This window comes from Natrix helvetica (genome assembly GCF_964273705.1).
Source record: "Natrix helvetica genome assembly, chromosome: 3".
In the NCBI taxonomy this organism is placed as follows: domain Eukaryota; kingdom Metazoa; phylum Chordata; class Lepidosauria; order Squamata; family Natricidae; genus Natrix; species Natrix helvetica.
In genome coordinates, this window is record NC_138549.1 from 133736957 (window position 1) to 133754378 (window position 17422).

The window sequence follows — 17422 nt, forward strand, 5'->3', positions numbered from 1 at the left end:
AGAACCGCCCTGCCACCCTGTTTCGGGTGTCCCGCTCCCTCTTGTTTCAGAGGCCGCGGGAGGCCCCTCTACAGGGCAGGGCAGAGGAATTTGGGAAATATCTGCAGGATAAAATCGCTCAAATCCGGAAGGATTGGGTCCCTGTCAGTGGTCCAATGGAGACGTCCGTGGCTAGTCTTGAGGAATCGACCTGGGAGGAGTTTGACTTGGTTGCCATCGAGGATTTGGACAGAATGCGTGGACGACTGCGACCCACCACATGTTTATTGGACCCGTGCCCCTCCTGGCTTGTACTGGCATCCTGGGAGGTTACACGAGACTGGCTCCTGGGCCTAGTGAATGCTTCGTTGAGCGGGGGGTCTCTCCCGGCCGCCTTGAAAGAGGCGGTGGTGAGACCCTTGCTCAAGAAGCCTTCCCTGGACCCTTTGGAGCTGGCCAATTATCGTCCTGTCTCCAACCTTCCCTTTTTGGCGAAGGTTGTAGAGAGTGTGGTGGCTTACCAGTTTCCACGACATCTGGAGGAAAATGATTATCTAGACCCGCGCCAGTCCGGCTTCCGCCCCGGTCACAGCACGGAGACGGCCTTGGTCGCGTTGGTGGATGATCTCTGGAGGGCCAGAGATAGGGGTTGTTCCTCTATCCTGGTCCTATTAGACCTCTCGGCGGCTTTTGATACCATCGACCATGGTATCCTGTTGCGCCGGCTGGAGGGGTTGGGGGTCCGGGGCACCGTTTTGCAGTGGTTCGGCTCCTACCTTTCTGGCCGGACGCAACGTGTGTTGGCAGGGGAGGAGAGGTCGACCCTACGCCCCCTTACTTGCGGGGTACCACAGGGATCGGTCCTCTCGCCACTCCTGTTCAACACATATATGAAGCCGCTGGGTGAGATCATCTGTGGTTTTGGGGTGGGATATCATCTGTACGCTGATGATACTCAGCTGTACATTTCCACCCCGAACCACCCCAACGAGGCCGTCGAAGTGATGTCCCGGTGTGTGGAAGCCGTACAGGTCTGGATGGATGACAACCGACTCAAACTCAACCCCTCCAAGACGGAGTGGCTGTGGGTAGCGGCTCCCCGGTTCAGCCAATTAATCCCATCATTGGCCATCAGGGGCATTCAACTCGCCCCCGTGGAGCGGGCGCGCAATTTGGGCGTCCTCCTGGATGCCAGGCTGTCCATGGATGACCATGTGACAGCCGTGGCAAGGGGGCGTTCCACCAGGTCCGCCTGGTGCGCCAATTGCGCCCCCTACTGGACCGGGACGCCTTACGCACAGTCACTCATGCGCTGGTGACGTCTCGCTTGGACTACTGTAACGCTCTCTACATGGGGCTTCCCTTGAAATGCACCCGGAGGCTACAGTTGGTCCAGAACGCAGCCGCGCGGGTAATTATGGGGAGTACTAGGTACTCCCATGTGACACCGTTCCTGCGCGAGCTGCACTGGCTTCCTGTGGTCTATCGGGTGCGTTTCAAGGTTTTGATAACGATCTTTAAAGCGCTCCATGGCTCAGGACCTAGTTACTTGCGGGATCGTATTCTGCCCCATACATCCCTGCGACCAATCCGCTCGCACAGAGAGGGTCTCCTCCAGGTGCCGTCCACCAGACAGTGCCGAGGGGCGGCGCCTAGGAGTAGAGCCTTCTCTGTGGCGGGCCCAGCCCTGTGGAATGACCTCCCTCCGGATATTAGGAATACCTCTGAGCTCCGCTCCTTCCATGTAAAGCTCAAGACCCACCTATTCCAAGTAGCTGGCCTGGCTCAACTATGATCTAACTATATCGCTCCTGACGGGTTTTTTATTTGGGTAATTTAATTGTATTTATTTATTTAGGGGTTTTTAAACAGTGTGATTTTAATTGTTTTTATTCATCAGCCCACCTCCTCCTTGTACACGTCTTAGTATACGTCTTTGTTATATGTATGTCTTGTCTAGATATGTATTTTATATGTTTTATTGTACGCCGCCCCGAGTCCTTCGGGAGAGGGTGCGGCTAAGAAATAAATATTTATTATTTATTATTATTATTATAGAAGCTGAGCCAAGTGATGGAAGCTCACTCATCATATGGTGTTCAGACTTGAACTACCGGTGTTCAGACCTTCTCTAGCATCATTAAGCCACTGAATCACTGTGTCTCAAGAATAAGAAATCTTGTAGCTTAAAACATCTGGCCTAATTTGGGGAGTTTCTTCATATCGTTTGGTAAAACATAGCTGAGGAGTAGCTGAGGAGAATTTGAAAATTTTACACTTATGAACCATTTTTTATTGATTCTAACAAACTTAACCCACTGCGATTTTTAGATATAAGTAAAAGGAAAAATGAATTCTGACAGCATAATGCTAGGGGGCAACCAAAACCATTTTGATTGATACAGAGGAAAAGCTGGATCAAATCAATCCAAACAAGCATACAAAGGGGAGGACCAAAATCATTTAATTATATATTAATTTTAAAATACCTATTACCGTATTTTTCGCCCTATAAGACGCTCCGGAATATAAGATGCACCCAATTTTAAAGGAGGAAAATCTAGAAAAAAAAGATTCTGAACCAAATATTATAGTAAAATATTTTATATCAACTGTATAAAGTTAACAGCAGTTTAAGAACAATTTTATGTCAACTATGTAACACAGGGGTGTCCAAACTTTTTTCAAAGAGGGCCAGATTGGATGAAGACATGCTGGAGGGCCGAACATTTTTCCGAACATTCTTTGAACAATAACAATTAAATGCAAATGAATTATTTTATGCCAAGTTAATTACAAATGGCATACTTTTCATTTCATAACATTAAGATCAACTGACAGCTGAGTTTTCACAATGTATCCATCTTTTCCCTGAAGACTCGTGTTTAGTACATTCAGATGCTTTCTTTCCTCTTTCCCTCTTACTTGTCTATCCTTCCTTCCACCCTCCCTTCCTCCTTCCCTTCCTTCCTGCCTCCCTTCCAGTTCCCTCCTTCCTCTTTCCTCCTGCCTGCCTGCCTTCTTTCCCTCCTGCTTATCTATGCTTCCTTCCTTCCTTACACCTCCCTCCCTTCTGCCTGCCTGCCTTCTTTCCTCTTTCCCTATCCTCCTATCCTTCCTTTCTCCCTCCCTCCTTCGATCTCAGGAGCGAAAGCCTTTGAATGAAGTTTGATTGTGTCCCATCTAGCGTTCTCCACCCCGACCCCCGGATCCGGAGAGATTTGAGGGTGGGGGTGGAGAACGCTAGATGGGACACAATCAAACTTGATTCAAAGGCTTCGATTTGATTGTGTCCCATCTAGCGTTCTCCACCCCCACCCCCAAATCTCTCCGGATCCGGAGAGATTTGGGGGTGGGGGTGGAGAACGCTAGATGGGACACAATCAAACTTGATTCAAAGGCTTCGATTTGATTGTGTCCCATCTAGCGTTCTCCACCCCCACCCCCCAAATCTCTCCGGATCCGGAGAGATTTGGGGGTGGGGGTGGAGAACGCTAGATGGGACACAATCAAACTTGATTCAAAGGCTTTGGCTCCTGAGATGGTGCGCTGCCATCCAAAATGCTATTACTACGATCTCTGCTGCCTGGAACTGCCCGAGAAGCGGCAGGTAAAGCGGGCGCTGCAGCGATCGTGGTACCAGCATTTTGGATGGCAGCGCACCGGTCTCAGGAGCCAAAGCCTTGAGGCACCTTTCGTTTGCAGGAGGAGGGCAGCTTAAAGCAGCGCCCCAGCAATGTGAAGAGCCGCTGCCACCGCCACCACCGCCTAAGCCCTCTCGGGAGCCCAGCCGAGCGGGGAGCTCTGAAAGCGAAACCTCTCTCCTTTCCAGCCATCACGATCTCTGCAGCCCCCTCTTTGCCTGCCCCATTTTCAGATGACCCAGTGGCTACATTCGGCTTACAAGAGGCACTCAGATTTTTACCCTCTTTTTTGGAGTAAAAAAGTGCGTCTTATAAGGTGAAAAATACGGTACATGTTCACCTATTTAATTGTTATTTTGCCATAAATCTTGAATGGGGACAACATAGAAATTATGGAAATAGATGAACTATTGATTTAAGTTAACCATCTAATATTTGAGCAGGCTCTTCAGTTCATTATGATGTTATGTGGAGGTCCATTTTGCCTGATGTACATTCCAACCCCTTTAATCCATTTCAGTCCTGCTATTATTATAACAGAGATTATTGTTTCCTCTAATCACTTTGCTAATCTTCTTGGAATTGGATGTATCTCTTTATTAGGAGGGTTCAGGCTTATTTAAAGTGACAGGTTATTTATTCCTTTTTAAGATGGGAGCAAAAGTTTGGTCAGATGTAGCAAGGGAATAACTGAATGACAAGGGAATTGGATAAGCTACTAATTTAATAGTGAAATTTGATAATTTAAGAAAAACTTATATTTGTAAAGTTTGCCAAGGAGTTTAGTATAACAGGCCAACTGCCATTTTGGGAGGAATGCAAGTCAATTTATTTCCTTCAAAAGCTTGAAAAAATGATAGCAGCTATTGTTAAACATTCATATCTTGATGTTAGGCTGAATTATGAAGTATAATTATCTAGATTCATGAAACCTATTGGAAAATGACTATGGGTGGTGTACAACAATCCAGTAAAAACAGTAAATGAATAAGACAGTCATTGGTTAAAACCATTAAATCATGGCTACAATGGCTAGGTTTAAATGATATGTTAAGCCCAACACAAGTAAGACATACTTTGTTTTAGCAACAAGTTTTATGTCAGATTATGGAATATAAAGAAAATCAACAAAATGATTTATATTTAATTTCATCTCCATTTCTGAATAATTCACATAATTTGAAATAAGAAACAAAGTTGTTATTTTATAGATTGGTTGCTCTCTTGGGAGTGATAAGTTCATAGTTGGTTAGAATTAGGTCAACAAAATGAAGTTATAAATAACTGTTAATCGGGTAGCATTCATAAGTTCCAACTAAAGGATTGTGCTGAGATATTGGGAGGACTCTGTAATGCGTATGTGAGGATCTTTGAAATGACCTTAGATATTTTTATCTTGTAGTTCAGTGAAGGTGCACGGGGGTGAAACAGTGAGGAAAATTCCTCAACAAGATTGAATAGAGGCTGCAAGTAAAAAGTAACATGAGGAGAGGAAGTCCAGCTTTCATGTGCAATAGTCACTAAAAAAAAGATAAAAGAAATTAAGTTCCTAAGAAGAAGAAATAAGGTTTGCAAGAAGAAAACTGAGAAGAAAGAAATAGCAAGCATTTCTTCTCCATTTTTCAAAGCAACATGGGACAACACTTCACAAATGAGGAAGGAGAACCAGTTGAAATTGATGTGGCCGAATTGCAGGAGTGGTATAAGAAGTTTGTAATGGAATGCCCAAGTGGGACACTCTTCAAGCATGAATTCAAACGATTATTTGGGGTTCAGAATAATGAAGAAGCATCGGAGTATGTGGAAAGCATGTTCAAAGCTTTCGATAAGAATGGGGTAAGCGTGTTACAATTGATACTAAAAGTTGAAAGCTTACATTCTCCTGCTTTCTAAATGTGGAGTTTCCCTTTTGGCTAGATATTTTTTTGTTCATGTTACAATTAGATAGAATTTACCTAGAAGCAAGTCCCAAAGAGCACAACAAAATAAATTTCTGAATGAGCTTGCAGGAAATGGTGTTACGTTTCAGATAAGAAATATGATAAATATGCCAGGAACTCAGGAGGTCCAGAGTGCTGTACGGGAAGAGAACTAATCAGTTAAAAGTTGTATTTAATTGACAGATTCTTATTATTCTTTGATAGAATATTGACTTTATCATCATCATCTGAACAGAATTATTCAAGACCCTAAGATATTACTTTTAAAATAAATAGTTATTTGATCAAAATTCTCCCAATACTTTTGACAGTTGTGGCCCATTGCATTCATTATTTCCAAAAATTGGGGGAAATCTGATGAATTGTACTGTGGCATATGATGATATTTCCAGGAGGGGAAAAAAGTAGGGATGTTAGAATTTCAGAGATTAATGCCATTGTTATAATTTATTTTGGTAAAGAAGCAAATGTAGGTTTCATGCTGACATTTCTGTGAAGTGGAAAATGGTTTTGTTTTATTTTTTAATGCAGTGACAATATCAAATGCATGAAGTACATGTTATGCCTGATATAGGGGAGACATGATAGCATTATTCCAATATCTCAGAGGTTGCCACAAAGAAGAGGGAGTCAAACTATTCTCCAAAGCACCTGAGGGTAGAACAAGAAGCAATGGGTGGAAACTAATCAAGGAGAGAAGCAACTTAGAACTGAGGAGAAATTTCCTGACAGTGAGAACAATTAATCAGTGGAACAGCTTGCCTCCAGAAGTTGTGAATGCCCCAACACTGGAAGTCTTTAAGAAGATGTTGGATAGCTATTTGTCTGAAACGGTATAGGGTTTCCTGCCTAGGCAGGGGGTTGGACTAGAAGACCTCCAAGGTCCCTTCCAACTCTACTATTGTATTATTGATATGTACAAAGGCATTTAACTCTGGTCAAAACATATTGTTCTCTTAGTGGCTTTGGATCGAATAACCTGTTTTGCTCCAAAAAAAGCAAAGTTAAGTTTACAAGAAATTTTGTCACTAAACGTCTTATTTAAATACAATGCAAATGCCAAAGGCATTGTAATCAACCATTTTATAGCATTATGGTAATGTCACAATACTTTATATTATTCATGCACCCATTCTAGTCAGAAAAAAGTAATAAAATGTAGTGTACTAAACCTGGCATTTGAATGTGGTTCAATCTTTTGTAAGAAACGTGTGTCGCAATATTAGGATGCAGCATTAAGCACGTACAAAAACATTTTTTAAAAAAATCAGCCTATTTAGTTGCAGTGCATTACAAATAAACATGCTCAGCCACATAAGTTCATGTATCAGCCAAAAAAAGTAACAAGATAGGCATAGGATCACAAAGTTCTAAGATACCCACATGCACACATGACATGGACTAGGAATGCTTCTACATGAGGAAAATCAAAGACATTTAGATTCCAGTCATCATATTCAGACTTACATTTTATTTTTCTCTGGAAACATCCATGGTTTTGTAATTTAGCTTATAATTAATTTAAAAAGTAATAAACTATTACAGGAGGTATATAGTTAGGAAATAAAGTTTTTGATTACCAAGGTGATTTTCTCATTTGTAGGGGATAACTTTTTTGACAAAATAATTTTAATGTAAAATATTTAGTGCAAAACTAATTGAGGATGCCTATTTTGTAACATGATTGTCTTGTGTAATAGTTGTAACATTCACAGATTTTATCTGGGGGGAAAGAATGAAAAAAGTAGTGGAAAAATACTGGAAAATATAAATAGTTGTAAATAAACATTATCTGAATGTTGTCTTGAAATCTCCATGCCAGGGGAGGAGGAATTGCACAATAAGAATCTGGTCTGAAACAACTGTGCTGTTGAGTTTTCCATGCTTTAGCAATGAGTCCTTGTACTCTTGGTGTTTCTTGACTAGAGGTAAAGGCATGTCATTTCTAGTGTGACACAGGTTCTGCTTTCCTTTATGGAGAAGGTGTTGAATCCATTCATTCATTCATTCGGGTTATATGCTGCCTGAGCTGATCAAAATAATATAACAGTTCAACAATTCTGTGAGGTGATTGGGCTGGAAAAGACTAGCCCAAATTTATCAATTAGCTTTCATTTCAGAAGCTTGTAAATAATAGTTTATGCTATATGACTACCACACACTCAATTAGCTTAGGCTTATTTAATTTACCATGTCTAATCAAACTATAGCTTAAGTGATGTGTGAATTCCATCTTTAATAAGAACACAGGTCATTTTTAATGGGCAAATAGCAGTTGCGGAAATGCCTGTGGAGATTCTTATTCATGGTTGCCCCAAATGGCAACTGTACTTTCTTGGGTTTTTTTTTTCTTTGAAAATGTTTCGATTCTCATCTACACATTTTTTTTCAACCCCCCCCCCCCCAAAAAAAAACCCAAAACAAGTTAGTTTAGTTTGGAAAACCTCCTTTGGAATAGTTGCAGAAATCCTAATTCGGATCAAAATTTCTGCAATGGGATATGTTAACCATTTTCCCTTGATTTGTCCTAATCAGACATACAAATGCTTTGTCGTGGAAAAGAAGAGCTTTAAATAGAAAAGCTTTTCTACTGAAAAAATGTTGCATTGAGAAAAGGTAATAACAACCTATATCTGCCAACAGCAAATTCAAATTCCATCTTACCCCTCAAGATGTCATCATTGTCATCTTGGTGGTTAGTCAAACTGCTATAGTCCTTTTGGATATTTTTTTCCATCTGTTCTTGATCTTCTGCTGGTCATTTAGTATATTCCCGTTGCAGTCTTTAACAGTTCCTTGCCCTGCTGAAAAGCTGGATCATATCATTTTCACTATGGCAAACATGACCTTAGTATGTTAGCTTCTTCCAGATGTTGACACTGTTTGTTCCCCACTGCCTATTTTTGTCTTTCCCACCTTCAAATTTGAAAATTGCATTCAGCTTTTTAACTTCATTCTTTATTACCTTTAGCTTTCGCTGCTCTTCTCGTATTGCATTATATATTGTATTTTAATATTAATACAATATAGCAGCGACGTGGAGGCAGGGGAGGCACAGCCTCACCACTGTCATCATGAAAAGAAAAAAATTGTAAAAGGAAAAAGGCAAGAGCTGAGGTCAGGCTGAGCTAGTTGCTGCCTCACCGTGGATGACTCTGCTTAACTGTTTAAAAAAGCCTCTAAAAAAGCACCTTCTACTATATAGCAGGAGAACTGCATGCCTCATCTAGTCTGACTTTAGGCGTTTTATGATCGCTCAAGCAAAGTTAAGCAAGGGTTAAAAGCCTAAAAATTCCTGACATAGGTGAGGCATGCAGTTCTTCTGCCTCATAGTAGAGGGCGCTCATTTGGGCGGGACTTCTTCAGAGGACCCGAGGCAAGAGCAGAGTTGAAATCCTCTCTGAAACAGCTGGAAAAGGTATGTGTGGGTCAGAGGGAGGGGGAGGAATTCAAACTTCATCCTCCTGGTGTGGAGCTTTGGGCAAAGGCTGGAGGAAAGGACTCTGGCTCACTTGTGCTGCTCTCCCTCCCCAAGTGTAGTTTGATTGCAGGCACAGCCACGGTGCCTTTTCAAACCTGTAATCAGTGAAGCTGGGCTGGATCCTTCCGAGGCTGGGGGAAAGTGTGTGTGCTCCAGTATGGCTCTTTGACTGGCTTCCTGCCTCCTCCTGTGGTCTCCTCACTGGTGCTCTTCCCTCCAAACCAACTCTGTGTGTGTGTGTATGTTTGTTTGAGAGTGAGTGAGTGAGTGAGAGAGAGGGAAGGGGATAGGAGAGATAGTCCAATCCAATGTGTGTGTGTGTGTGTGTGTGTGTGTGTGTTTGAGAGAAGGGGGAGGGAGGGAGAGAGGGAGGAAGGAGGGGAAGGGAGAAGAAAAAGAAAAAGAAAGAAGGAAATTTCTTTCGCAAAGGAGAAAAACAAATGCTGTCGCTTTAAATCGGAACTGAGCATGCCTGGCTGTGGAATTCTGGGAGTTGAAGTCCACAAGTCTAAAAAAATTTGAAACCCACCACTGTGTCAGTGCCTCACCAGCCATAAACCTCACAGCACGTCACTGCAATATAGTATAGGTGGGCCAAGTCTGTGGTTCTCTAACTAAGCATGCACCAGATGTCTATGGAGATTCTCAATCATCCAGGTCATCTAGTTCAATGGTGTCATCACACAGCCACTTGTTTGTTCTCTTTGGGGATTTGGCGTGACACATCCTTTCCAGCAATTTCCATGATGTTACCTTGGATCTCTCACCACTGTTCATTTGGGTTTTTCCCCTTCCAAATTCAGTGGCTCAAACCTATTTTTAACTTCTATGGCATACATAGATTAGATGTTGTGACATTGAATTTGAGGAGATATTACCTTTTTTCACTTTGTACAATTTTGAGCTTCAGTTTACCCGCTAATAGTTGATTGTGTATAGTCAGCACCAGAAAGTATCTTAAGAGATGGTATTGAATGTTTCCAGGGTTATTGGACAACCTTGATGTTGTCCATTTGGTGCTGTTCCATGTGTATAATTGTTGCTTGTGTTGTGTAAACCAAGTGTTCATTACACTGAAATGATTTTCTTGACAAAATTGCAATTGCCAGCTTCATTTTGTTCACTTAGCCCAAACCTGTCTACTATTCTTGCAACTTCTCCTTGGCTTACCTTTGCATTGAAATCGCCCATAATATACAAAAGATCCTTTTCTTCCCATTTGCCTGAGAGCACATTGAAGCTCACTGTAAAAAAGCTCATTGTCTGAGTCTACAGTTGGAGCATAGATTTGTAGTATAGTGATATTGAGTGGCTTGCCTTGAATTTGGATAGATGTGCAATCGCTGAGCGCACTGTGATTCCCAACACATTTAGCAACTTATTTACTTACCCAGAATGCAAATCCTTTTACCTGATGATATCTTTTTCAGGAAAACAAATCATAAAATCATCTGATTTGAACTGACAATTGCCTGTACAGTATGATTCACTAATGCCAAGATAATTAAATGCAATGTGATTATTATGTCATTAGAAAGGATAGGATGTTCCACTTCAGACCTTCCTTCTCCCTTTTTCATGCAAATTAGCTGCTTTGAGCTCATTGAAAGTTTAACTATTTTTTGAAGTTGTTTTTTCTTCTCTCTCATCACCCCTGCACAAATAAAAAAAAAGAAGTTGTACCAACACAATTCAGCTGTGATTTCGGGGAATCTTCTCCAATCTTCAGAGTCCATGAAAAAGAGGCACAGGAGCCATTGGCAGCTCATGACTATAAGTGGTGTATTGTGTGACAGAGCACAAAACAGTAAATGTACTGCTGTTGAAATCTAAGTTGATCACAATTAAAGTGACTATTTTATATTACCAGGATAACACCATTGACTTCCTAGAATATGTGGCTGCTTTGAATCTGGTGTTGCGAGGGAAACTGGAACACAAACTGAGATGGACATTCAAAATATATGATAAAGATGGAAATGGCTGCATAGAGAGACCTGAACTCCTAGAAATAATTGAAGTAAGTAGAAATGTGTGATGTTTTCACGGAATGTTTTTTCATCTAAAATTTATTCTTTAAAAAAATGTAGTCTCCAAAACACACAATCCCTTTAAAAGAAAAAAGGAAGATGAATAGAGGATTTTTTTCTCCTTACATTTTAAGCAGACATTTAGGAACACATGAAAGAAAGATAATGGATGTTAACAACTCTTTGCTGACTTGTGTTCCCAGAGCAAACAAACAGGTTCCACTAAGACAACAAATTATTTCTACCTGTTTAATTTTACCTTCCCCTCAGAAAGAAAAAAGGAATATGAGAGAATATGTATATTAGTTGTTGTTTTTTTGAGAACAAACCTGAAATCCTGGGTTATAGATAACATAGCTAATGTATGTTTTGTTGTAGTTTTCCAATTGTTTCTCTCATAAATTTGTATTAAAGATGCAAAACGCCTGCAGAATGCATTGTATCTGATGCAGCACTAGGAGAGAAACAGTCTACATCATTTATTCTATACATTTTCTTAAATATTTATTTTGTTATATTTAACTTTGCAAACACTTGATCAAGCTAGTCATCAAATTTAGATGTACATCTATATCAGAGGTTTACATATGCTTTATTATGTGACTCCCACTTAATACTATAGGTTTTTCCCCTCCAGGCTATTTATAGCATTAAGGAAGCATACAAGTCTGAAGAAGAAAGAGCTGTTCCTGGTCTTACTCCAGAAGAGGTTGTGGAAAGAATATTTCATCTCGTAGATGAGAATGGAGATGGTAATAACTTGATTTGAAGCCACATTGAAGTCTTATTTGAAATTACGGTTGGCAATGTGATGCCCTTCTAGATCTTTTGTAATGCAAAACTTCCCAAAACATCATGGCTCAGTACAGGGGTGGGATTCAGTCAATTCGGTCTGGTTTCGGGAAAACCGGATGTTAATTTTAATCTGGTAGTTACAAGGACTAGCTGACTACGCCCACCCTGCCCCTCCCAGGAGTCTCCACGCAGCCTGTTTTGGATGCCAAGTAAGTGCAGGGCCCACGCAGAGACTCTGGGAAGGTCAAAAACAGACCTCCCTGAAGTTCCGGAAGTCCAGAAATGGGCCTGTTTCCAGCCTCTGGAGCCTGGGGGAGGCCATTTTTGCCATCCTGGAGGCTCGAAGAATGCCTGCAGAGCCTGGAGAGGGTGAAAATGCCCCTCCTCCCATGGTGCAGGAAGTCGAGTAGGCCACACCCCCATGGCCACACCCACCCAGCAGCCAGGCAGAGAACTGGTTGCTAAAAATTTTCAATGCCACCCCTGGTTCAGTACAAGTCCAATGCGAATTACATCTCAACATTTCTGGTGGCAACAGATTGCCTGTGCCTGATGCAAGGAATACACAGATTTAATCCATGTCCTTTAAAATATGGATATTTTTTACTGACATTTTAACAGTTATTGATTTGCCAAGTGACAGTGATGTGGTCAATGAGGAATCCTAGGAGCACACTCATGTTGAGTGCTTTTCTTTTTTACAAAAAACAACAATATTTGAATTATTTAATTACAGATTTTTTTCAATTTTTATTTTTTAAAAACTTTGGGAGTGATAACAGCATTTGAATAATGTTTAAACAAGCATTTGTCAAAGCTATGTGGTGTTCACATCAGCTCTAGGGAGCGAACGCACATTCCATAATGTTACCGATTGGAAATTTAAGCTTTCTCTTTCTCATTTTCTAATCGAAACCCAGATTCATTATTTCTATTATTCAGCAGGGGTGGAAGGCAGGAGAAAAGAAGTCAGTTTCCCAGATTGTGACTCATTCACCTCAATTTCTGTATAATATTGTGGCGAATACTTTCCAGAATGATTCATTTCTCAAAAGCACCTAAATATTGCATTATCTGGTTTGTCCTTTCCAAATTTGCTCTAAGATTTCCTGACTTCTTTAAATATTTATGAGGGGCAGGTGACCACTATCTACTATCCAAGCAAAATTATGTTTCTGAAATTCCAAATCAGACTTTCCAAGTAACTCTGCCTTAGTTAATTGTTCTTGTATATCACTGCCCTAGTTGCGGAAAATATAAAGGTTTCCATCTGTTCTCAATCAAAGAAGCAACATTTTGATCTGTTAGTACATTTCCTGCTCCTGTTTATAGTCCAATTGTTAACACACTATGATTTCTTTCTTGCCATTGATTCTTTAGGACATTTATCTCTGGACGAATTCCTAGATGGAGCACAAAGAGATAAGTGGGTAATGAAGATGCTACAGTTCAATGTAAGCCCAGGTGGATGGCTTGCCAATCAGAAAAGAAAAACTGCAGAGCTCTAATCATTGCTTGTATTATTTTAAAAGTGTAATGAGAAAAAAAAGCATTCCTTGTCCTTCATTCTGTTTTTCCTTGATAGCAGCAGGCTGAGCTCTAGGGGAAAAAACAACATAATGCTGCTTTTTAAATTATTCTGCTGTGCATCTAGGCCACTGGCATGGAACAATTACCATGTCATGGTAATTTGGGGAAAAAAATTAAAAACCCACCTGAAATGTAGGGATGAGGACTATTTGGGTGGCTGTAGCTGATTTTAGGCTATTGACAGTGTTGGCAAAAGGTCCAACTCACAACTCCGGATACTAGCAACTACCTCATATTGCTTACTTCTTACTCCAGACTTAGTTATCAGAAAAAGATGACATGCTTAAAAATAATGCCTACCCTATATATTTCACACAGCAAGGTAGTATCATATGATCAAATGTTCTGTCAAACAGAAGTTCATATATAGCTAAAATTAGCATATCAGGAAAAGCTAAAGTTTTGTAATCTTATGGGGAGAAGCAAATAATCCAGTGGCAAGGGTTTGCAAACTATCTGGTTTGTACAATATATTGAGTTATAAACAAGTGAGATATACTGTAGCTTATCATTTAGAGCAAACTCAACCATTCAATGTGAATGTAGCCCAAAACAGCATCAGTAGATACAATTGACATTCTCTTCAGCACACTGATTTTTGTAGATGATCCATGGAATGGGTGAAAGTCTCCGCAGAAAAATGCAAAAATCATTTGGAGTATTGAAATAATTTGATTTCAGTGAACTAAGGTCTCTCAGCAGCAATAGTAAATACTAGTCTTGAATGAAGGCCAGAAAAGATGACAACACAGCACTTCCAGTAAGTTAGCGATGTGTTAACCATGTTTTCTGGAACTGGCTTAGAAAAAGAAAAGAGTTTTCATAAGTTTCCTTTGGTCCCTGCTGCTCAGAAAAGAATGGTCTCCTGATCTTAGAATGTTTTGATCACAGGTTCAACCAATGGCACACTTATTTGTTAAAGTTGTCAAAAATATCAGGTGAGGAGTACAGCATACGATTTTTCTTATGCATAGGTGCTTTAAAATGTTATACTAAGATCTTAATATTGTATGCAATGCAACCTGCAAAATTTTGCTAAACTTCATAAACTGTACTGGATTTATAGTTAAGGATCACTTCATCTACCTTTGGCTTTGGTCTTTCTGGTCAACTTAGAGATGGGAAGAAGATATTTAATGGCGCAGCTTCTTCAATCACTTGCTGGAGAGAACCCTGATTAAAAAAAAATATTGTAATTGTAACTTCTTCACAAAAAATCCACAGGTCCAATATCTTACATAGTCACTACTTTGAGTGAAGTTGATAGATCTGTACCTTATCAACTTAATTCCCATTCTCAATATTGTTATTATAGTAATTAGGTAAAAGAAATTCTGCAAATTCATAATTTATCTGCAGTCAGTACCTGCATTAATGCTAGGTAAAAGTTAGAATCTAAAAGTGTATGTGACTTAGATTTGGACTTTTGTCCCATGGCAACACTTTTGATTGTCACACCTTTTTGCGTCCCTCCCAAAAATCCTTGCTCTATACTCTGTTTTCTGGGATATCCCATATAGAAATAAAGATGTGGGTTCATTCTATGCATTAATGCTTTTTTATTATTATTCCAGTGCCAGAAAAATTTAAGTCCTTCATTGTAATAGCTACTTGTGTGCCAAGGAAACAGTTCTATGATTATGGTTTCACATGGATCTCATATAGACAATGCCATGTAATCTTTGAGAACACATATTGATTTCCCAAAATGAAATAAACCTTTTTTATCTCACCCACAATCTATGTGTTCCATGTGCTTAACACGCCCAACAGTCCTGGCAGCTCATACTGGGCAGGGATGGGGAGTGTTGAAAAGGGAGACCAAACCCAAAGTCTTAATTTCTTAGCTACACCTCTGAAATTTCATTCTTTCTCTTTAGTTTATTAGCCAGCTTCATTTTTGTGGTACAAGAGGAGTTGCTAGTGCTTTGCATGGGAAGTTTATGTCAAAGATGGGAGAAAGAACATTTTATTCTGGAATAGTTTTCTTCCAACTCAAGGATGGGTGAGAGGCCTTTAAGTCATCATAGGTATGACTCCTTTTCAGAGATCCAGCCAGCCATATCCTCTTCTAGAATACTGTGTATTTGTCAGAAGTCTACAAGGCCAATTGCTCTCCTCCTATAGACAATTTCCAAATTCCTTCAGAATTGCCTCACAGCAAGACAGGTGACAAACAAATGTAACAAATAAAACAAGTAATGCCTTCAATTTTCTACAGGCTCATTTCCACTACTGAATTAAAGTGCTATCCACCTTTCCTTGAATCAGGAAATAGTACTATCATCTGTGTCCCCGTGGGCAATTCTTTTTTTTTTTTTTTTGTAATAAAATTTTTATTGGTTTTTCAAAATTTATAGGGAAAAAGGTAAATGGACAGGTATACAAATTTTGGCAGTTGCAAAGTGTGTGAGGCCCCCCTCCCTCCATACCCATAGCGTACATTTATATATAATGCATTAGTATATAATTGATTATAATCAGCATATTAGTTCTATTATTAAATTCAATCAAATTAAACATTACAATATAAAATCCAAATATAATTCCATTTTCACTTTCGGTCAATTTATAATAATATGATTTTCATATTTATTTCTGTGATCTGAGTCTTCTTGCTATTGCCCCATCCCCCTCCACTGGCAGAGCTCTGGCCCCTCCCGTGTCCTGCGTGTCCGTTGTAGTGTCTGGTGGTTTCTCTAGGAGTGTTTTATTTTTTTCCATAAAGGCCTGCGCCTCTATGGGTGAATTAATTCTGATTCTTGTCTCCTCCCAGAATATCAGCATACCTTCAGGCATCAACCATCTAAACCACACCCCTTTCTGGTATAATTTATTCGCTAATTGCGAATAATTTTTTCTTTTTTCTCTAATCTTCTTAGGGATCTGCTTCAGAATGGTTACCTCCATATCATGATATGTCAATGCTTGCCCCCTTTGTACACCCAGAATTTCATCTCTTGTGGTTTTTCTAAGGAATTTAATGTGAACCTCCCTGGGTACATTGTGTGTTCTAGCATAAGCTGAGTTCACTCTATAAACCAGATCTATATCCCACCCCATCTGTTGTTTTTCTTTGTGTGTATAGTCAGCCAGAATGTTTGTCATGATGTCCCTTATATTTTCCCCATCTTCTTCTATAACATTTTGAAATCTAAGATAATAGGACATTCTCTCAAATTCTAATTTCATCTGTTGGATGTCAAGATCTTTGTTCCCTTTCTGCACAGCTTCCACCCCCCCCCTCACCTCCTCCACCCCCCCCTCCACAAGATTCAGTCTTTGTGAGTTCTTATATATTTGGGCTTGATTTTCTTTAATTTCATCTTTCATTTCCCTTAACTGTTTCTTGATTTCCTCCTGGCCCTGTAGAATTTGTTGAAGCATTTGTTGAAAGTCCATCTCTGTAGTCTTATGTTGCATCAGTTCTGTTATCTTTGACTGTGTGGCTGGACTGGATGTTGCGGATGTTGGAGCAGAAGTGGCAAAGCCAGGTTTTCCAGGAGGGGGTCTTTTAGATGCCATCCTTTATAACGTTAAAAGTTCAGTCCAAATATGAAGTAAGCAGTTAGAAAAGAAGGGTAGCCAGGTGAATCCGGGAGCAGAATAACCAGGCAGAAGAGAATCTCTCCAATAAGTCTGGCAATAGATAGAAAATTTCCCCTAGAAGGTTAAAAAAATACCAATCCACAAGAGGTTCCTCTGGGAGACACGGAGACAAAGACCGGAAGCCTGAATTTTAAAGGTGGAGTCAGGTTTCAGAGTTCATAAAGACAACGGAAGTGTGCCATCTTGCCCTGCCAGTTTTGGGCACAGAGGCGTAACAAAGTTTTAAAAAGTTCCAAAAGTCCTCAAATCATTGTAATATGTAAAATTAAATTGAAAAGAAAATCATCTCAGCCTAAGTGAGGCTTCATTCGTTGGCTCTCCCCCCTCCTCCTTCCCCGGGGGCTGAGAGCAAAA

General features: G+C 40.2%; 1 protein-coding gene across 1 annotated transcript; it reads left to right on the forward strand.

Moving 5' to 3' along the window:
• Positions 1-5092: 5092 nt before the first annotated feature.
• On the forward strand, positions 5093-14629 carry GUCA1B (guanylate cyclase activator 1B). Its single transcript, XM_081947238.1, has 4 exons — positions 5093-5459; positions 10915-11064; positions 11712-11826; positions 13250-14629. The coding sequence occupies exons 1-4, from the start codon at positions 5256-5258 to the stop codon at positions 13375-13377; spliced, it is 597 nt and encodes a 198-aa protein (XP_081803364.1). The 5' UTR covers positions 5093-5255; the 3' UTR covers positions 13378-14629.
• The last annotated feature ends 2793 nt before the right edge of the window (positions 14630-17422 follow it).

What these genes read in the sequence shown, in the direction of transcription:
- GUCA1B (XM_081947238.1), top strand. Translation starts at nt 5,256, where the DNA reads ATGGGACAACACTTCACAAATGAGGAAGGAGAACCAGTTGAAATTGAT. An exon ending in AAGCTTTCGATAAGAATGGG is followed by an intron (nt 5,460 to 10,914) that starts GTAAGCGTGTTA and finishes TTATATTACCAG; the next exon opens with GATAACACCATTGACTTCCT. An exon ending in CGTAGATGAGAATGGAGATG is followed by an intron (nt 11,827 to 13,249) that starts GTAATAACTTGA and finishes TTGATTCTTTAG; the next exon opens with GACATTTATCTCTGGACGAA.